The sequence below is a fragment of the Anomaloglossus baeobatrachus genome, chromosome 2, assembly GCF_048569485.1.
Source record: "Anomaloglossus baeobatrachus isolate aAnoBae1 chromosome 2, aAnoBae1.hap1, whole genome shotgun sequence".
Taxonomy (NCBI): domain Eukaryota; kingdom Metazoa; phylum Chordata; class Amphibia; order Anura; family Aromobatidae; genus Anomaloglossus; species Anomaloglossus baeobatrachus.
This window is the reverse complement of record NC_134354.1, coordinates 97,230,900-97,253,232: the sequence shown is the minus strand read 5'-3', so window position 1 is coordinate 97,253,232 and position 22,333 is coordinate 97,230,900. Positions and strand designations below refer to the sequence as shown.

General features: G+C 52.1%; 1 protein-coding gene across 10 annotated transcripts in view; it reads right to left on the bottom strand.

Annotated features, from left to right (window-relative positions):
- Positions 1 to 22,333, bottom strand: part of NCOR1 (nuclear receptor corepressor 1) — a 320,571-nt gene that overhangs the window by 176,420 nt on the left and 121,818 nt on the right. For 6 of the 10 annotated variants that reach the window (XM_075335195.1, XM_075335193.1, XM_075335198.1 and 3 more), the window contains exons 10-12: positions 11,881 to 12,053; positions 11,397 to 11,529; positions 9,168 to 9,346 (exon numbers count right to left, since the gene is read on the bottom strand). In XM_075335195.1, coding sequence (XP_075191310.1) covers positions 9,168 to 9,346; positions 11,397 to 11,529; positions 11,881 to 12,053 — 485 coding nt within the window. The remainder of the gene's footprint in view (positions 1 to 9,167; positions 9,347 to 11,396; positions 11,530 to 11,880; positions 12,054 to 22,333) is intronic. The other 4 variants (XM_075335196.1, XM_075335200.1, XM_075335203.1 and 1 more) reach the window with 2 other exon arrangements.

The following is a 22,333-nucleotide window of genomic DNA, read 5'->3' as shown; positions in this document are numbered from 1 at the left end:
AGCGGATTGGCCGCTGGCCTCGCCATGGCCCCGCCCCCCCGCACGGATTGGTCGCTCGCCCTGGCTCCCCCCCACACGGATTGGCCGGCCGCTCGCACAGGCTCCGCCCCCCACACAGATTGGCCTCTCGCCCCGGCACCCTGCACGTATTGGCAACTCGGCCACGCTCCGCCCCCCTCACGCAATGCACGCTCGCTCTGGCCCCGCCCCCCGCACGCATTCCCCGAACTGACACGGAGACACGACTCCCAGGTGAGTACTGTACCCCCGGGAGCCCACACCAGCATACGCCGCCAACCCAGCCGACACATACCCTCGCATTGCTGGGGTTTGCCGCCGTATGCTGGTGTGGGCTCCCGTGCAAGTGGGGGACGGGATGCGCTGGTAACCATGGTAGCATAGTTACCAGCGCATCAAGGTCCTGCAGCGGCGGAAAATCCACACGCACACAAATAACAACAGACACACACACACACACACACACATCAGATCGCATCCACACACTCACAGCATCCGGAGATATCGCTTGCTTCTCGGCGGCGATACTGTGCTGTGAGCTTCCAGGACCTGCCGGAGGATCACATGGCCAGAAGCATGTGGTATCTCCGGATGTTGTGAGTGTGAGCGCGTATGTACAATATCGTCAGTGTGTGTGAGTGTATGCGATCGGATGTGTGTGAGTGTATGCGATCGGGTGTGTGTGAGTGTATGCGATCGGGTGTGTGTGAGTGTATGCGATCGGGTGTGTGTGAGTGTATGCGATCGGGTGTGTGTGAGTGTATGCGATCGGGTGTGTGTGAGTGTATGCGATCGGGTGTGTGTGAGTGTATGGGATCGGGTGTGTGTGAGTGTATGCGATCGGGTGTGTGTGAGTATGCGATCGGGTGGGTGTGAGTGTATGCGATCGGGTGGGTGTGAGTGTATGCGATAGGGTGGGTGTGTGTGTGTGTGAGTGTATGCGATCGGATCTGTGAGTGTCGGCAGAGTAGCACGGCGTGCTGGAGGAGGCTGGGAGGAGAGAGGCTGATCCTGGGGAAGGCTGGGAGGGGGAGGCTGATGCTGGGGGAGGCTGATGTTGGGGGAGGCTGGGAGGGTGTAGGCTGATGCTGGGGGTGGCTGATGCTGGGGGAGGCTGGGAGGAGAGAGGCTGATGCTGGGGGAGGCTGATGTTGGGGGAGGCTGGGAGGGTGTAGGCTGATGCTGGGGGAGGCTGGGAGGAGAGAGGCTGATGCTGGGGGAGGCTGATACTGGGGGTGGCTGGGATGAGAGAGGCTGATGCTGGGGGAGGCTGGAAGGAGAGAGGCTGATGCTGGGGGAGGCTGATGTTGGGGGAGGCTGGGAGGGTGTAGGCTGATGCTGGGGGAGGCTGATGCTGGGGGAGGCTGGGAGGAGAGAGGCTGATGATGGGGGAGGCTGATGCTGGGGGTCGCTGGGATGAGAGAGGCTGATGCTGGGGGAGGCTGATGCTGGGGGAGGCTGGAAGGAGAGAGGCTGATGCTGGGGGAGGCTAATGCTGGGGGAGGCTGATGCTGGGGAAGGCTGGGAGGAGAGAGGCTGATGCTGGGGGAGGCTGATGCTGGGGGAGGCTGGAAGGAGAGAGGCTGATGCTGGGGTAGGCTGATGCTGGGGGAGGCTGGGAGGGGGAGGCTGATGCTAGGGAAGGCTGGGAGGAGAGAGGCTGATGCTGGAGGAGGCTGGGAGGAGAGAGGCTGATGCTGGGGGAGGCTGGGAGGTAAGAGGCTGATGCAAGGGGAGGCTGGGAGGCGGAGGCTGATGCTGGGGGAGGCTGATGCTGGGGGAGGCTGGAAGGAGAGAGGCTGATGCTGGGGGAGGCTGATGCTGGGGGAGGCTGGGAGGGGGAGGCTGATTGCTGGGGGAGGCTGGGAGGAGGGAGGCTGGGAGGAGAGAGGCTGATGCTGGGGGAGGCTGATGCTGGAAGGAGAGAGGCTGATGCTGGGGGAGGCTGATGCTGGGGGAGGCTGGAAGGAGAGAGGCTGATGCTGGGGGAGGCTGATGCTGAGGGAGGCTGGGAGGTGGAGGCTGATGCTGGGGAAGGCTGGGAAAAGGGAGGCTGGGAGGAGAGAGGCTGATCCTGGGGAAGGCTGGGAGGAGGGAGGCTGGGAGGAGAGAGGCTGATACTGGGGGAGGCTGGAAGGAGAGAGGCTGATGCTGGGGGAAGCTGATGCTGGGGGAGGCTGGGAGGAAAGAGGCTGATGCTGGGGGAGGCTGGGAGGAGGGAGGCTGGGAGAGGGGAGGCTGAGAGAAGAGAGGCTGATGCTGGGGGAGGCTGATGCTGGGGACAGAGAGGCTGATGCTGGGAGGAGAGAGGCTGATGCTGGGAGGAGAGAGGCTGATGCTGGGAGGAGAGAGGCTGATGCTGGGAGGAGAGAGGCTGATGCTGGGAGGAGAGAGGCTGATGCTGGTGCAGCATGGGGGATGGAGCACGATGGGGGGTGCGCAGCATGGGGGATGGAGCATGTTTGTGAGTGCGCAGCATGGCGGATGGAGCACGTTTGGGACTGCGCAGCATGGCGGATGGACCACGTTTGGGAGTGCGCAGCATGGCGGATGGAGCATGTTTGGGAGTGCGCAGCATGGCGGATGGAGCACGTTTGGGAGTGCGCAGCATGGCGGATGGAGCACGTTTGGGAGTGCACATGGCGGATGGACCACGTTTGGGAGTGCGCAGCATGGCGGATGGAGCACGTTTGGGAGTGCGCAGCATGGCGGATGGAGCACGTTTGGGAGAGCGCAGCATGGCGGGTGGAGCACGATGGGGGGTGCGCAGCATGGGGGATGGAGCACGATGGGAGGTGCACACCTCCCCCCAACACACACACACACACACAACACACCACACACACACTGGGAACCACAAACACCGCCCTACACAGACACCCACACACACAGACAACGCTGCACACACACAACACCCAATACACAAACACCGCGGCATACATAAATATACGCACATACCGCACAACACACACATTGCACAAAACATACCTCCCCCAAAACACACCACACCCACACAAACCGCGCAACACACACACAACGCTACAGACACACAGCGCTCCACAAACAACGCAACACACAAACAACACCGCTCTCACCCCCCACCACACCCAGACAACACCCAGAACATGTACAGCGCCCTACACAAACACTTCGTAACTACACACAACAACATCTATATATATATATATATATATATATATATATATATATATATATATATATATATATATATATATATATATATATATATATATATATATATATATATATATATATATATAACAAAAATCATACATTAACTACACAATACGTAAATTCTAGAATACCCGATGCGTAGAATCGGGCCATCTTCTAGTATATATATAATTGCCTTATTCTGTCTTTCTGTCTTGCTCCAAAATTATGTTGTTACAGTGACAACATTGGCTGCTCGCCTCGGCTCCGCCCCCCGCACGGATTGGCCGCTCAGCCAGGCGTTGCCCCCCGCACGGATTGGCCGCTCGCCCCGGCCCGCCCCCTCCACGCATTGGCCGCTTGGCCAAGCCCCGCCCCCTCACGCATTGGACGCTTGCCCTGGCCCCGCCCCCATTCCCCAAACGCACACAGAGCCCCGACTCCCAGGTGAATGCTGCACCCCCGGAAGCCCACATCGGCAAGTCAAAGTGGAGATAAGCAGGATTTGTGAAACCACTAGCTTACTCCGGCTCCCGGCACATGTGTGCCGGAGCCGGCGTAGACTGGTAATCATGGTACACATCGGGTAACTATAGAAACCGCTTTCCTTAGTTACCCGATGTGTAACATGGTTACTAGCTTACCCCGGCTCCCGGCACACGTCAGCACTGTAGCTTTGAATAGTTACTTACCTTTTCTCCACTTTGTCGGATTCGGCATGCTCCCGTGCACTGTGTACACTACAGTGGCCGCGCGACAAGCTCCGATCACGTGTTGTCATGTGACCGGAGCATGTGACCAGGAAGTTGCGGCGCGGCCACTGTACTGTACACAGCTGCTTTGAGACGTCCGTGTTTAATCAAGTACCAGTCACACGCATGGTTATGGTCATACGTGTGACATCCGTGTTTGCATGCGTGTGACAGGTACCGGAGAAAACACGGGTCTGTGAAATAAAAATATTTTTCATAATTACCTGCTTTCTCCGGCTCTGTTGCCTCCTGCTCCTGACCGCCTAACAACATACACACACACACACACACACACACACACACAGACACACACATGGATAGACCGAGCGCATACACACAGCGCACATGCATGTACACACACACACACACACACACACACACACACACACACACTGAGCACACACATAGCAGACCAACACATACACACACACACATGGATTCACCGGTGCATACACACACAGCGCATATGCATGTATACACACACACTGAGCACATATACACACATAGCAGACACATGGATACACCGAGCGCATACACACATAGCGCATATGCATGTACACACACACACTGAGCACATATACACACTGAGCGCACACACACATAGCAGAAACACATGGATACACCGAGCGTATACACACACAGCGCACATGCATGTATACATACACACACACACACACACACACACACTCTGCTGTATACTCACCCAGCGATGCGGTCCCCGGCACTGAAGTCCCCAGCGCTGTTCCCGCTTCCAGCTTCACAGGGCACTGAATATTCAGTGAGTATAATGAGCGGCGATAAGGAGCGGGAGGCAGCAGAGCCAGAGACAGCATCGCTGGAGAGAAGTAAATATAGAAAATATTTTTATTAAAAAGACCCATATTTTCTCCGGTATGTTTTACACTGATGTCACACGGATCACATCAGTGTGCGATCCGTGTGACATCCGTGCTGCCGGAGATGCCTGCGTGTGTGCGTGCGGGGTCATGAAAAGTCACACAGTCCGTGTGCAAACACGGACGTGTGAGGCACATCATAGAATAACATGGGTACGTGTGACATCAGTGTTAAAAACGGATGTCACACGAACCTAAAACACGGACGTCTGAAACCAGCCTACAACAGCGTGTTCCGGATCCGACAAAGTGGAGAAAAGCCGGATGTGTGAAACCACTAGCTTACCCCGGCACACGTATCCCGGAGTCGGCGTAGGCTGGTAACCATGGTACACATCGGGTAACTATGGAAACCGCTTTCCTTAGTTACCCAATGTGTAACATGGTTACTATCTTACCCCGGCTCCCTGCCCATTCAGATCGTTGGTCTCCCACTGTCAAACACGCCGATGCGTGCTGCACAGCAGGAGACCAACGAGCAAAAAATGAACCATCATTATTAAAGACTGATTATATTATTATTCAATTTGCTAACCTACATACACATTCTATACTACCCGATACGTTAGAATCGGCCACCTTCTAGTGTATATACATATCTACCTACATGTACACAGGTATGCACTATAACATTATATATGACTAGCTATTGAACCTGTTCTACGTCTGGGCGTCAAGCATTAGCTGAAATCTAAGTGTATTTGTCGTGCAAAAACGCTGCAAACCACATTTTTGGTGTTAACATTGTGGGCTCTTTCTTTAGGTTGCCTTGTTGGTGTCGGACTTTGTGGTTGGGGTCTTTTTTTTTATCTATTCCTCCCCTGGCTGCTTTCCTCTCCTATATTAAAGTTGTGCATCGCGGTCACAGCCATTATCCCTATGGCCGCCGTGTGCACAGTGCTATGTTTAAATTGAATTTGAATCATTCAGTAAAATGGCCCCACAGTCAGTGTGTGCATATACCGCAAAGTCCAGCACCATTTTCTTGAAGACAGTGTCTCTGCAAATATCATGTGAACGACCGGTCTTTTTAATAAAATGGTGTCGGAGCTCATGGTATACGCACATGCTGACTCCGGCGCCATTTTATTGAAGAATTCAAGTACAATTTGAACTTAGCAGTGAGCACGCACCAGTCAAACAGTTGAATCCTGCCGTGGGACAGAAGGACACATTCAGCATTATATTACTATAGTTAAATTATTGGTTACACTTGATAAAAGGTCTAGTTGTCCATAGCAACCAATCAGAACTCAGCTTTCACTTTACCTCAGCAGCATCAATGCTGAAAGATGCACTATTGTTGCTATAGGCAACCAGAACAATCTTCTAGGAGGCAATTTTCATAAATGAGGCCCCAGTTACTTCTGCAATGGCTAAACTTTATGAAAAACAAATAGGCCCATTGGCCAATCAAAAAATTTGGTCCCAACTTTGGACAGAATGACACATTCAGCATTATATTGGCAGATAACAGAGAGCAATGTGTAGTAGTCGGCACATGAGATGTTAGTAAATTGGCCGTGAGTGTGTGTGTGTGTGTGTGTGTTTTGGCAGATAACAGAGAGCAGCAGTGTGCACTCTTGTAGTCGGCACAGTGACGTCCGTGACCTCAGCCAGCCCCGGCAGTGCTGTACCTGCAGATCCTCCACCTCCTGCCTGGGCGTCCTGCTCTGAGAGTGACACCACTGCTAGCCTCTTTAAACACACAGCACCGGCAGCTTCAACGAAGACCCCACACTGCCCAGTGCAGAAGCCAAAAAAAAGTGTTATATAGTGACTAGCTACTGAACCCATTCTACACCCGGGTGTCGATGATTTAGCATCAGGGCGGAACTTTCTGGGGTTTTTTTTAAATCAATTCCTCTCAGAGTTGCTTTCCTCTCATTTATTTAAATTTTGCGCCGTGTGCGCAGTGCTATGTTCACATTATAGTTGACATCTTCAATAAAATGGCAGCGGATTCAGGACGTGCACATACCTCCAGTTTCGGCACCATTTTATTGAAGACATTGTCTCTGTAAATATCAACTGAAACAAATTGCTGATATTTACAGAGACAGTGTCTCCAATAAAATGGTGCCGGAGTTGGAGGTATGTGCACGCGCTGAATCTGGTGCCATTTTATTGAAGAGTTAAACTACAGCATGAATATAGCACAATGCACGCGCCTGTGAAACGGTTCGATCCTGGCTTGGGACAGAAGGACACTTTCAGCATTATATAATGAATGAATGAAGGAATGTATGATTGAACGTGTGTGTGTGTGTGTGCAGAGAGCAGCAGTGCGCAGTGTTCGGCACAGGTGACGCCAGTGAATTTGCCGCATGTGTATGTATTGGCAGATAACAGAGAGCAGTAGCGTTCAACCTTGTGGTCACTGCAGTGATGTCAATGAGCTCAGTCAGTAGCTCCTCCACCTCCTGCTACACATGCTTCCTGCTCCGAGACACCACTGCCGGCCTCTTTATACACACAGCGCCGTGCAGCCTTCCTGGAGACCACGTACTCCCGTGCCAAACCCCTGCATCCTGCGACCCCGGCCAACACAATCAGTGGCCTGTACCACAGCGCCAGTCACCAGCCTGCGTATAGGCACCGCCATCTTCAGGTCACGTGAGGTCCGCACGCTGCTGACCTCTCTCACCATGAGGCGTGTGGTGTGGGCAGGCGGTTCCTCGTCTCTCCCCACCCTCACCATGATGCTAGTGTGGGCGGGCAGACATGATGGCTGGTGCATGCGCAGTCCTATGGTGACGTTAACATAGCAATGTGCATGTACCGCCTCAGCTTCAGACAAAAGGATGCATTCAGCGTTATATAGTAATTTTTAGTCTTGGGAGCTCCATTTCTGCTAATTTCCCAACACACGAGAGTTTTTTTCCTCCTCTCTGTGTCGATGATGTGTGGAAGGCCGGGGCCACATGGGGACTAATGCGATCCTTGCATGACACTCGGCTCGAATTGGCAGCAAAGCAGGAGCTGAGTGTCATGCGAGTGTCACTGCGACTGAGGTCCGATCATGCAATCAGACCTCAGCTGCGGAGGACGGCACGGAGGAGAGGGAGGGATTTATCTCCCTCTCCTCCGTAGCCGGCTATAGCCATTCTCGCACTGCAGTGTGATCTTTGTCTCGCCCCATACACTTGAATGGGTGTGAGAGAAAGGGCGGGTTTGCACGTTGCGACATTGCACGTGCGATGTCAGTGGGGTCAAATCGAAAGTGATGCACATCCGGCGCCGCAGTCGATATCGCAACGTGTAAAACCTTTTTGATACGATGAACGAGCGCAAAAGCGTCGTTATCGTATCATCGCTGCAGCCTCCGACATTCCCATAATGCCGATGGTGCGACAGGTACGATGTTGTTCCTCGCTCCAGCAGCAGCACACATCGCTGTGTATGAAGCCGCAGGAGCGAGGAACATCTCCTACCTGCCGCCGGCTGTAATGAGAAGGACGGAGGTGGGCGGGATGTTTACATCCTGCTCATCTCCGCCCCTCCGCTTCAATTGGCCACCTGCCGTGTGACGTCGCTGTGACGCCGCACGACCCGCCCCCCTAAGGAAGGAGGCGGGTCGCCGGCCAGAGGGACGTCGCACGGCAGGTATGTGCGTGTGAAGCTGCCGTAGCGATAATAATCGCTATGGCAGCTTTCACTAGATATCGCACGTGCGACGGGAGCGGGACTATCGCTGCAGCATCGGTAACACATTGTTACCGATGTCGCAACATGGAAAGCCCGCCAAAGAGTCTTGCATTGCACCTGCAGCATGCTGCGATTGTTTTCTCGGTCCGATTAGGGCTGAGAAAATAATCCCTCATGGGTGCTGGCACATATAGTAATATTCGTCCGAGTGGAATGTGATGTTTTATCACACTCTACTCGGCCCGATTTTCATGCCGTGTGTCTTAGGTCGAAGGAGCTGGCTGCCAGAGAGATCATTAGATCAGCCAGCCCCCTCCTGTGTGTCTGCATCGGCTGTAATCGGGGGTCTTGTCGAATGAGCCGATCCAGGCAGACACCTCTTCATACACATCACAGAGGAGAAGGACGATTTCCGATGGTGTCAAAACGAATGCACAAAATGGTGCCTAGTGAACCCTGGGAACGGCACTGAAATAAGGACATGGGTGCAGATTTCATAAACTAAACTATTCTGTCACATTTTCACACACAAAACATACTTATCTCGGCACTCAACCAATATAAAAAAAACAAAGAATTCGTGGTCAGAGATTTTAACATTTTCTATATAGAAATAACTTTGAGAACATGAAAAGTTAAATAAAAAGTGTGTGTGTGGGGAGAGGGAGGGTGAAATTACTTTTCTTTAAATATTTCCTTTTCGTGATCTGTCCAGACGTTCATGAACTGACGATCCTTATAAACTTTCATTGGATCTTCCATCAGCCCATTCATGTTAATGAATTTCACCCGTCTCTGCTCGGCGTCGAACATCATGGGAGGGATAACGGATAGCTGGCGCATTTGTTTTTCATTATTCTGCAAATGTAAAAAAAATAAATAAATGAATACAAAATAAAATAAAAATTGTATCTGATCCAAAGGAAACTTGGCACACAGGGGGTGGGTGGGGGGGGGGGGCATAAAAGTAGAAACGGCACCAAAAAAATCTGATCTTTATAGTACATGTCATTGAGCACTTAGCTGGTATGTCAATTTCTATCTGAATGAGTTCTGTGGATCCGATAAAATCTACAAAGCAAATGATACATCCCCAAGGTACGGCTGCAGGTGCTGTAGATATGCAACGTATTCTCCATTAGGATTGCAAACCGTGAAATCCGGTGAAACTTCACAGGACAAACTGACATTTCTGAAAAGGAATCTGCCAGCCGGAGTTTTATAGTAAATTTATCACTTCAGCACAAGTCATATGAGGGAGTCGGAGTCAGGAAAATTGAGGAGTCTGGGTCAGAGGATTTGGCTTATTGATGTCAAAGCCCTAGTTATACAGCCAAAATGTTCTGGTATCAGCAGCGACCAGAGCCAGCTCCCCGTCAGTTACTAACAGTTGCACTGAAATAGCCGGTCTCATCGCACCCTCCATCCACCCCACTACATGAGCAAGGTGGGGGGGGGGGGTGCGCAATGCAAATATACTGCCTACTGAAGGCCTACATCACTGACAGCGGTGTCCGGCATTTGACTGGAATGTTGTTGGAATCGATACGTTTCCTTATATAATGCACTTATGAAGTAATTAGTATATATACAGCAAAGTTTAGTTTAGGACCCCCCAAAAATTAAAAAGTATATAAATCAATTAATTTTCCTTTTCCCGGTTTAAAAAGAAAGAATAAAAACAAAAAACAAAACAAAAAAAAAAAAATTATGGTGAACTTACCGCATTTTTCAATTTATCAGACACACCGGGTTATAAGACGCACCCCAAATTGAGATATAAAAAAGGAAGAAAAAAAAATTGGGGTCAGTCTTCTACTCCGGTGGTGGAGTGAGGTCACAGGAGGCAGGGGTGTTGCTGGAGTAGGGCAATTCTGCAGGTGCTGCGGTGGGGGCTGTGCTGGCTGTGTGGAGCAGTGCGGTGCATCGGGTATCACAGATGCTCTGTGGGCTGTGCAGGCTTCAAAGAAATGGCGCCCGGAGTTTGTGCATGCGCAGATTGAGCTCTCGTAGCAATGACAAGCAGAGATCTCATCTGCGTATGCGCTAGCTCTGGGTGCCATATTCCTTAAATCCGCTGCTGGGAGATCAGTGGGCAGGAGGCGGCGCGAGCGCAGATAAGATGCTCCGCCTGCGCATACGCCAACTCTGGGTGCCATTATTTGAAGCCCGGACCGCCGACAGAGCATCCCACCCCGCCGCACCGCCCTGCATTACGCAACCCCCACTGCAGCCAGCACAGCACCCATTCTCCTGGTAAGCTACATTTGCATTATAAGATGCACCCCTCATTTTCCTATTAAATTTTTAGGAGGAAAAGTGCGTCTTATCAGAAAAATACGGTATCTGGTATCGTCAAGTCTGCAAAATTCCTATCTAGTGGGGAGGGCAGTGCATTCTCCAAACCATTTCAACACAATTTTCCATATTTTTTTTTTAGTACGCTATATGGTGATGTTAATGGCGTCATTCAATAGTACAACCTGTCTTGCAAAAAAAAAAAAAAAAATCTCATATGGTTTTGACAAAGACATTAAAAAACGTTAAGGATTTTGGAAGAAGGGGATTAAAAAATGAATGGGGAAAAACGTAGAATTGGTCAATCATAAAGTGTGAAGGTATTTCTGGTGGAATGGGCAAAGTAAAAAAAACGAAGATCGTGGAGAACGGCAGACGTTAGCAGTAAACGCCCACAGTGTTGCACACATGTAAATGATAAAACCAGACAATTGAACCCAATTAGAAGTCCCTGTATTGCAATGCTCGGCTGGCATATCTACAGAAGGACTGTGTGTCCGGCAGCAAAGCCACGGTTTAATGGTTTTAATTATAAAAAAAAAAAAAAAAATTAACTTTATGATCTGATATTTTAACAGCCGGAAAACACTTTTTTCATAAATGAACTCACCTCCTGCTCAGAAAGGCCATCAATGATTTCAGAGATCTCATGTTCGCTCCTAGCAATGGTGGCAGACAGTCCAGCTCCCCTCTGACCAACCCTTAAACACAGCATACGGACACCGTTTAAAGGGGGTTGAGACCTAACATATTAACATGAACGAGGCTAGAGATTGGCAAGTCAAATGATAACAAGGCATCAACACGACTGACAAGTAATGGGAGAGAATGAAAGAAACTATAAAGGGAATCCATCTAACGATAAATGGCCGACTAATAAAATAAAAGGCGCCGTCCCCCCTCCCAAATAATAATCCCATTGATAGGGTTTGATTAATCTAACATACAGGAAAGCTGCAACTACACATTTCTCCAGCAATGTTGATGAAGAAAAGCAGCATTATATGGAACTAAGGAAAAGGAATAAAGGACCGTGAAATACACGGACATAGAAAGTCCCCAAAATGGCCGGAAAGTTAATCGGGAGGATTCACCTCTGAAATCTTTCCTGCTGCTCGCGCTGTTTCCGGATTTCGGGGAACTGCTTCTCGTAGTACTCTCGGGTTTTGCTCTCCTTGGCCTTCCTTCTTGGGTTATTTTCTATCCGGTCTACCTTTTTTTCCCAGGCTTCCATCAGCTGATCGTAACGCTGACAAATGTTCTGTTCCTACAAAACCCAAGGGAAAATACATGTCCTCCAATGAAAAAACCAACAAGGGCACACGGATTGTAACAACTGAGAAAAAAAATGACTAATAAAAAAAAAATAAATGGTGTTTATGGCACAAAAAGAGAATTTTGTTTACTTACCGTAAATTCTTTTTCTTATAGTTCCGACATGGGAGACCCAGACCATGGGTGTATAGCTTCTGCCTCCGGAGGACACACAAAGTACTACACTAAAAGTGTAGCTCCTCCCTCCGAGCATATACACCCCCTGGATGACAAATCCAACCAGTTTAGTGCAAAAGCTGAAGGAGGACATCCACCCATAAATAGAGATAGAGTAAAACCCGGAATAACCGGAACCTCTGTCTACAACAACAGCCGGTGAAAAACACACGGAACAAGAAAACTGCCAACAGGCAACAGGGAGGGTGCTGGGTCTCCCATGTCGGAACTATAAGAAGAAGGGAATTTTGTTTACTTACCGTAAATTCCTTTTCTTCTAGCTCCAATTGGGAGACCCAGACAATTGGGTGTATAGCTATTGCCTCTGGAGGCCACACAAAGTATTACACTTAAAAGTGTAAGGCCCCTCCCCTTCTGGCTATACACCCCCAGTGGGATCACTGGCTCACCAGTTTTAGTGCCAAAGCAAGAAGGAGGAAAGCCAATAACTGGTTTAAAGACCAATTCAATCCGAGGAAACATCGGAGAACTGAACCATACTACATGAACAACATGTGTACCCGAAAAAAACAGAAAAACCCCGAGAAAACAGGGCGGGTGCTGGGTCTCCCAATTGGAGCTAGAAGAAAAGGAATTTACGGTAAGTAAACAAAATTCCCTTCTTCTTTGTCGCTCCATTGGGAGACCCAGACAATTGGGATGTCCAAAAGCAATCCCTGGGTGGGTAAAAGAATACCTCATGCTAGGGCCGTCAAACGGCCCTCTCCTACAGGTGGCCAACCGCCGCCTGAATGACTTATCTACCTAGGCTGGCGTCTGCCGAAGCGTAGGTATGCATCTGATAATGCTTGGTAAAAGTAAGTAGACTCGACCAGGTGGGTGCCTGACACACCTGCTGAGCCGTAGCCTGGTGCCGTAATGCCCAGGATGCACCCACGGCTCTGGTAGAATGGGCCTTCGGCCTTGAGAGAACCAGAAGCCCAGTAGAACTGTAGGTTTCAAGAATTGGTTCCTCGATCCCCCGAGCAAGGGTGGATCTGGAAGCTTGCGACTGTTTACGCCGACCAGCGACAAGGACAAAGAGTGCATCCGAGTGGCGCAGGAGCGCCATGCGGGAAGTAGAACCTGAGTGCTCTCACCAGAACCAACAGATGCAAATCTTTCTGAAATTGATGGACTGGACGAGGACACAAGAAGGTGAGGTGATATCCTGATTGATATGAAAATGGGATACCACCTTAGGGAGAAATTCCGGAACCGGACGCAGAACTACCCTGTCCTGGTGAAGGACCAGGAAGGGAGTTTGTATGAGAGCGTTGCTAGCTCGGAAACTGTCCTAAGAGACGAGACCGTTACTAGAAGGCCACTTCCCGTGAAAAACGGGAAGGGAGACATCCTTCAAAGGCTCGAAAGGCGGCATCTGGAGAGCAATTAGAACCTTGTTCAGATCTCAGGGCTCTAACGGCCGCTTGTACGGAATGCTGAGAAGACAAACTCCCCGTAGGAACGTGCGTACCTGAGGAAGTCGTCGTTTCTGAAAAAATACAGATAGCGCTGAGACTTGTCCCTAAAGGGAACTGAGCGACAACCCATTTTCCTACCTAGATTGCAGGAAGGAAGGAAACTTAGACGATGCAACCGGCCAGGGAGAAACACCCTGCGCCGAGCACCGAGATAAGAACATCTTCCACGTCCTGTGGTCAATCGTGGCGGACGTTGGTATGCTAGCCTGTCTCATGGTGGCAACCACGTCCAGAGGTAATCCTGACGACACTAGGTTCCAGGACTCAATGCCACACCATCCGGTTGGGGGCCGTAGAATTCAAATGGAAGAATGGCCCTTGAGACAGCCAGTCTGATTGTTCTGGTAGTGCCCCCGGTTAGCCTACCGTGAGGCACCACAGAACCAAGTACCACAACATCCTCGGCCAATTTGTAGCGACGAGGATGGCGCGGCCGCCGTCAGTCTTGATCTAGCGCAGTACTCTGTGCAACAATGCCAGAGGTGGCACCTAAGGGAGCTGGAACTGCGACCAATGCTGAACTAAGGCGTTTGCCGCCAGAGCTCGATGATTGTGAAACCGTGCTATGAAGCTGGCACATTGTTGTTGTGCCGTGACGCCATTAGATCGACGTCCGGCCTCTGTCAGCGGCGCCAGATCTCCTGAAACCCGTCCGGGTGAGGAGACCATACTCTTCGGCCACACCTCAGCGACTTAGGAAGTCAGCTTCCTAGTTTCCACACTTGGGATGTGAATTGTGGATATGGTGGATGCCGTGTCATCCACCCACATCAGAACCTGCCGGACTTCCTGGAAGGCTTGCCGGTTGCGCGTTCTTCCTTGCTGGTTGATGTATGCCACCGCTGTGGAGCTGTCCGACTGAAGTCGGATATGCTTGCTTTCCAGCCGCTGTTGGAAGGTTTGTAGGGCAAGATACACTGCTCTGTGTTCAAGAACATTGATCTGAAGCGTGGACTCTTGCTGAGTCCACGTACCTTGAGCGCTGTAGTGGAGAAAAACTGCTCCCCACCGTGATAGACTCGCGTCTGTCGTAACTATCGCCCAGGACGGGGATAGGAAGGACCCTCTTTTTGACCAAGAGGTGAGAAGAAGCCACCACCGTAGAGATTCCTTGGCCGCCTGAGAAAGAACGACGACTCTGTTGAGGGACGTCGACTCCTTGTCCCATTGGCGGAGAATGTCCCATTGTAGTGGACGCAGTAAAACTGCGCGAAAGGAACTGCCTCTATTACTACCATCTTACGTAGGAAGTGCATGAGGCGTCTCAATGTGTGCGACTGGTTCTTAAAGAAGAGCTTGCAGCCCGTAGTGAATGCTGTTTGTCTAGCGGCGGCTTCACTATCGCTGAGGGAGTAAGAAACTCTATGCCTAGATATGTTATCGATAGGGTCGGGGTCGGATCTGACTTTAAAAAGTTGATGATCCACCCAAAACTCTAGAGAGTCTCCAGCGCAACGTTCGGGCAGTGTTGGCATGTTTCCTAAGAGAGTGCCTTGACAAGTAGATCGTCTAAATACGGGACCACAGAGTGACCCTGAGAGTGCAGGACTGTGACTACTGCCGCCCTGACCTTGGCGAAGACCAGTTGGACTGTCGCTAGCCGGAAGGTAGAGCTACGAACAGAAGGTGTTCGTCTCCTATAACGAAGCGTAGAAACGCTAGTGCTCTGGATCAATCGGCACGTGTGGATAAGCATCCTTGATGCCTAACGATGCTAGGAAATATCCTTGGGACCTTGAGGCGATGACATGGCGGAGGGAAGCCATCCAGAACCGCCTGGTGTCCACGAGCTTGCTGAGCATTTTTAGATCCAGAACGGGACGGAGCGGCCCGTTGTTATAGGTACCTCAAAGAATTTGGGGCAAACCGTGACCTTGTTCCTGAGAGGAACGGGGGTCATCACTCTTTCTGCCTATAGAGTGCACCCTGTTTGCAGAAGAGCAGCGGCCCGGCCGGGAGGTGGAATTCTGAAGAATCGAGTTGGGGGACGAGAAGTGAGCTCTATCCTGTACCCGTGAGACAGAATGTCTCACACTCAATGGTCATTGACCTATGGCAGCTAAATATCGCCAAGGCGGGAGAGCCTGCCACCGACCGAGGCCGCAAGTCATGAGGAAGCCGCTTTGGAAGCGGGTTTTCAGACTGTCGCTCTTTTGGGCGAGACTGAGCCCGCTAAGAATCTTAGCTCCTCTGATCTTTTTGAGTCCACATTGGACGAGGAAAAATGGGACCTGCCCGAGTCTCGTTAGGCAACCTTTTTTGGAAGCAGAGCTGCCTTCCATTCTAGAGTCCAGGCTGAATCGCGTAAGAAACAAATGCAGACATTTGAGAGGTTAAGGATGCCACCTGCGGCACAGATGTACGTGTAACCGTGTCAATCTGTGTAAGACAAGCTGAAATAGCTTGGAGTGCCCCAAGGAGAGAATGCAGGAGCCAACGCCGACAGCCTCATAGATGGCTTTCGACCAGAGATCCATCCGTCTGTCAATGGCATCTTTGAGTTTGCAGTTCCATCTTCCACTGCAACTATGGATCTAGCTACAAGCCTGGAGATTGGAGGATGCCGCTCGGGACATTGGGTCCAGTCCTTGACCAAGTCAGGGGACAGGGATAACGTGTATCCTAAGCCGTTTGGAGAAGCGCATATCTGGATAAGCGTGGTGTTCCTGGACTGCCTCTCTGAAGGCAGAGTGGTCCAGAAAAATACGAGAAGCTGACTCCTCCACTGGAGGAGCTGTGAGAAATAACCCACATTCTATAGATGGACGCTATAAGATTATTTACTATGGCGTCACAATCAGGTGTATCCAGATTGAGAGCGGTCTCAGGATCAGAATCTTGAGCCGCTACTTCCGCCTCATTACACAGCGAGTCCTTCTGTTAGGACCATGATGAAACCGAGGCCGCTCATAGCGAGCCCACTGCTGTCTGGGACTGAAGTCCGTGCAGAGCCGTGACTCTGGGATGCGTGTGACATTCCCGGAGCTGTTAGTTATTCACACTGAGGGGGGCCATGGAACAATGATTCAACAGTGCCCATATTGCGAGAGACATGTCCGGACTGCTAGGCTTCTAGTATCATAGCCATAGTCTCAGAAAAACTGTCAGTAAATACTGCAGACACCGTCCTCATCCCCTGGCCATTAGTGCATATAATGGGAGTCTATGTAACCTGCCGGCCGTATAGCCGTACATGCTGTACCAGCTGTATAGAAAAACATGTGGTTCTGCACCTTTGTTTTACACAGAGAATATGCTGATAACTCCTCCGCATAATCCAGGAGGGTATATACAACGTGCGACCAAACAGTGCAATGTATATAGTACAAGCATATCCATAAGTGCACTTCTGCACTAGTGGGGTTAGCACCACAGGTGCTGCTTAACGCCTGTTACAGCGATTGTGTGACTATCAGAATGCCAGGGTGTTCCACACTTGTCTCTGTATCGTAAACTGACACTAATGGCTGCCAGCGTCCTTGTAGAGAAGGAAGCCGTGGGCGTGCCTGAGAAAGTGCGGGAATCCGGAATCACAGTGCACACAGTGAGAGGGGTGGAGTATGCAAAACATACTCCAGCTCTCAGCGCTGCTCTATGCAGCGTCACGCCCCTACCCTGACTGTCAGGGCTGTGGGCGGTAACGAAGGGAGACTAGGCCCAGAAGCCGGGGGCTCGAGTTAACAGCGCGGCCGCCGTAAAAGCGCGGGCCGCGCTGAAGTCCCCGGCGCACCACAAGTGCCAGCCGCGCCGCAGTTCCAGCGGCCGGCGCGACCGATTCATAGAAGTGGCCAGCGTCCCGCCCCTCTCCTGACTGGCAGGTCTGGGGGCGGGAACGAACGGAAGCAGGCCGCAAAAGCCGGGGACTCTAGTTATCAGCGCGGCCGCCGTAAAAGCGCGGGCCGCGCTGAAGTCCCCGGCGCACTACAAGTGCCATCCGCGCCGCTGCCAGCGGCCGGTGCGACCGATTCCTGGAAGTGGCCAGCGTCCCGCCCCTCTCCTGACTGGCAGGTCTGGGGGCGGGAACGAACGGAAGCAGGCCGCAAAAGCCGGGGACTCTAGTTATCAGCGCGGCCGCCGTAAAAGCGCAGGCCGCGCTGAAGTCCCCGGCGCACTACAAGTGCCAGCCGCGCCGCAGTCCCAGCGGCCGGCACGACCAGTTCCCATGAGTGAGCCTGCTTCAGCGAAGCTGAATGAGGCCATGGCACATGGCGCCGCAGCGCTGATGTCCCCCGGCGCACTACAACACCCAGCATGCTGCGGTGTGAGCGCCAAATGCACGGGGACACAGAGTACCTTGAGGAAGCAGGGCCATGTCCCTGATGTACTCCGCTCCATCCAGCATCTTCTCCAGGGGCTGTAGATGGAGCACGGTCTCAGTGCCTGGAGACCGGTAAATCCCACTTCACCCAGAGCCCTGTAAAAAGGGATGGGGAAGGAATCAGCATGTGGGCTCCTGCCGCCGTACCCGCAATGGGTACCTCAACCTTACAAACACCTCCGACATACAGTGGGGTGAGAAGGGAGCATGCTGGGGACACTATATGTGTCCTCTTTTCTTCCATCCGACATAGTCAGCAGCTGCTGCTGACTAAAAAGTGGAGCTATGCGTGGATGTGTTGCCTCCTTCGCACAAAGCACAAAACTGGTGAGCCAGTGATCCCACTGGGGGTGTATAGCCAGAAGGGGAGGGGCCTTACACTTTTAAGTGTAATACTTTGTGTGGCCTCCAGAGGCAATAGCTATACACCCAATTGTCTGGGTCTCCCAATGGAGCGACAAAGAAAAAGAATTTACGGTAAGTAAACAAAATTCTCTTTTTCTTCATCATTCCTTATGGGAGACCCAGACCATGGGACGTCTCAAAGCAGTCCATGGGTGGGAAATAAACAGAAACTGAGAAGTAGGCAAAACCTAACTTCACAAATGGGCGACAGCCGCCCGAAGGATGCGTCTGCCCAAGCTCGCATCTGCCGAAGCATGAGCATGCACTTGGTAGTGCTTCGAAAAGGTGTGCAGACTAGACCAAGTGGCAGCCTGACAGACCTGCTGAGCCGTAGCCTGGTGCCTGAAAGCCCAAGAGGCACCGACAGCTCTGGTCGAGTGCGCCTTAATCCCCGGCGGGGGAGGCACCTGAGAACAATGGTAGGCATCGGATATGGCCGACCTAATCCAACGAGCTAGGGTCGGTTTAGAAGCCGAGAGACCCTTGCGCTGACCTGTGGTCAGCACAAAAAGAGAGGTGCACCGCCTAAGAACAGCGGTGCGTGACACATAGATCCAGAGCGTCCGCACCAAATCTAAAGCATGCAACGCTTTCTCAAAGCGATGCACAGGGGCCGAACAAAGGGAAGACAATGAAATGTCCTGGTTAAGGTGGAAAGGAGAGACCACCTTAGGGAGAAAGCCCAGAGTCGGACGGAGAACCACCTTGTCTTGGTGGAAAAACCAAAAAGGGTGACTCCGAAGAGAGCACAGTCAAATCAGAGACTCTCCAGAGAGAAGTTATGGCCACCAAAAAGACCACTTTCTGTGAAAGACGAAACAACGAAACCTCCCTAAGAGGCTCAAAGGGGGGTTTTCTGTAAGGCCGTGAGGACCAGATTAAGGTCCCAGGGATCCAGAGGCCGCCGGTAAGGCGGAATGTGAGATGCGCCCTGCATGAAGGTGCGCACCTGGGCCAGTCGGGCGATACGCCGCTGGAACAACACTGACAGAGCCGAGACCTGTCCCTTGAGGGAATTGAGGGATAGTCCTAGCTGCAGACCGGACTGTAGAAAGGACAGGATGGTCGGCAAGGAAAACGGCCAAGGAGCATGGCCGGAAGAGCGACACCAGGACAGGAAAATTCTCCAAGTCCTGTGGTAAATCCTGGCCGAGGAAGACTTCCGAGCCTGAGTCATAGTGGAGATGACCTCGGAAGGAATGCCTGAAGCCGTAAGTATCCAGGACTCAAGAGCCACGCCGTCAATCTGAGAGCCGCAGAATTCTGGCAGAAAAAACGGACCTTGTGAGAGAAGGTCTGGGCGGTCCGGGAGATGCCACGGCACCTCTACGGACAGACGGAGCAGGTCTGGGAACCAAGCTCGCCTGGGCCAGTCTGGGGCGATGAGTATGACCCGACGGCCCTCCATTCTGATCTTGCGCAGGACTCTGGGCAAGAGAGCTAGAGGGGGAAACACGTAGGCCAGACGGAACTGGGACCAATCCTGAACCAGCGCGTCCGCCACCAAGGCCTGAGGATCGTAGGAGCGAGCCACGTAAACCGGGACCTTGTTGTTGTGCCGGGATGCCATTAGATCCACTTCCGGAGTGCCCCACTTGCGGCAGATTGACCGGAACACTGCCGGATGCAGGGCCCACTCGCCGCTGTCCACGGTTTGACGGCTGAGATAGTCTGCCTCCCAGTTTTCTACGCCTGGGATGTGGACTGCGGATATGGTGGACTTGGAGTCCTCCGTCCACTGAAGGATGCGTTGAATTTCCAACAGGGCTAGGCGGCTGCGAGTCCAGCCCTGGTGATTGATGTAGGCAACTGCTGTCGCATTGTCTGACTGGACTCGAATGTGCTTGCTCGCCGACAGGTGGTGAAAAGCTACGAGAGCTAGGAGCACAGCTCTGATTTTCAGCACATTGATCGAGAGGGCTGATTCGGACGGAGTCCAAGTGCCCTGTGCTCGGTGGTGGAGAAACACTGCTCCCCAGCCGGATAGACTGGCATCCGTGGTGAGAATCACCCAGGACGGGGCCAGAAAGGAGCGTCCCTGGGACAGAGAGAGGGGCCGAAGCCACCACTGAAGAGAGCTCCTGGTCTGTGGCGACAGAGCCACCAGCCTGTGCAAGGAAGAGGTCCGCTTGTCCCAACAGCGGAGAATGTCCAGCTGCAGGGGACGCAGATGGAACTGGCAAAGGGAACCGCTTCCATTGACGCCACCATCTGACCCAGCACCTGCATGAGGTGCCTGATGGAATGACGGCGGAGCCTCAGCAGAGAGCGAACCGCCAGATGAAGGAACTGCTGTTTGACTAAGGGCAGCTTCACAAGTGCCAGCAGAGTCTCGAATTGCATCCCTAGGTACGCAAGTTCCTGGGTCGGGGTCAGAGTGGACTTGGGCAGATTGACAAGCCACCCGAATTGAACAAGCGTGGCGAGAGTGAGCGAGACACTCCGCTGAGAGTGAGCGAGACACTCCGCTGACAGTCTGCACTGGATGAAGCCTTGACTAGAAGGTCGTCCAGATAAGGAATCACTGCCAACCCCTGGAGGTGCAGAACCGCAACCACTGCTGCCATGACCTTTGTGAATACACGAGGGGCCGTGGCTAACTCGAAGGGGAGAGCCACGAATTGGAAATGTTCCTCTCCGATTACAAAACGTAGCCAACGCTGGAGTGAAACTGCGATTGGCACATGCAGATAGACATCTCTGATGTCGATGGATGCTAAGAAATCTCCTTGGGTCATTGACTGATCGCAGAGACTCCATGCGAAAATGCCGCACCTGAACATGCTTGTTGAGAAGCTTGAGATCCAGGTCGGAAGGCACCGTCCTTTTCGGGGACTAGGAAGAGATTTGAGTAGAAATCTCAGAACCGTTCCCAGTCGGGAACTGGTACAATTACTCCATTGGCCTGCAAGAATGCCACGGCCTGTGAGAAGGCGGCGGCCTTGGAGCAGGGGGGAGTTGACAGAAAAAATCTGTTTGGCGGCTGGATAGAATTCTATTCTGTAGCCGTGCGAGATGGTATCCCACACCCACTGATCGAAGACGTGTTGAAAACACACGTCGCCCAAGTGGGAGAGCCTGCCACCGACCAAGGACGTTGCTGGCGCGGCCAGATAGTCAAGAGGAGGCTGCCTTGGTGGCAGCAGCTCCTGCGGACTTCTGGGGACGCGGCTTCATGCGCCAGCTGGTTTACGGACCTTGGCTGAGTTAGTGGACGAGGCCGAGGGCTTAGAGGACGACCAGTTAGAGGAACGAAAGGAACGAAACCTCGACTGGTTCCTGCCCTGGACAGGTTTCCTGGGTTTGTGGCATGGAAGTACTCTTCCTGCCAAAAGCTTCCTTAATAATTTCATCCAGTTGTTCACCGAATAGACTGGTCCCAGCAAAAGGGAGCCCAGCAAGGAACTTCTTAAGAAGCATCTGCCTTCCACTCTCGAAGCCACAGGAGCCTGCGGATAGCGAGGGAAGTAGCCGAGGCCACCGCAGTGCGGTGACAGTCTCCAGCATGGCAGACATGGCATAGGATGAAAAGACTGAAGCCTGGAAGTTAAGGCAACCATTTCGGGCATAGAGTCCCTGTTGGGAAGCGTCTGTCAGGACAGGCTCTGGGCTTGGTCACAGTGGGCTGAAAAACTGGAGTGGTTAAGGAACACACTCCTTGTTCTCTTAAGGTATACTGATGCCTTTCTGCCAGAGGGGGATGCTCCCCTGATACAGGCGGATTGAGGTCCAGTACAAATATAATGGACGCAATCAAATCATTAGCATCTGCGTCACCTATGGACAGATCAATGGGGTACATGAAGTAGCGTCCGAGCCCCTATTAAAGGCATCCTCCTCGTCCTGTGA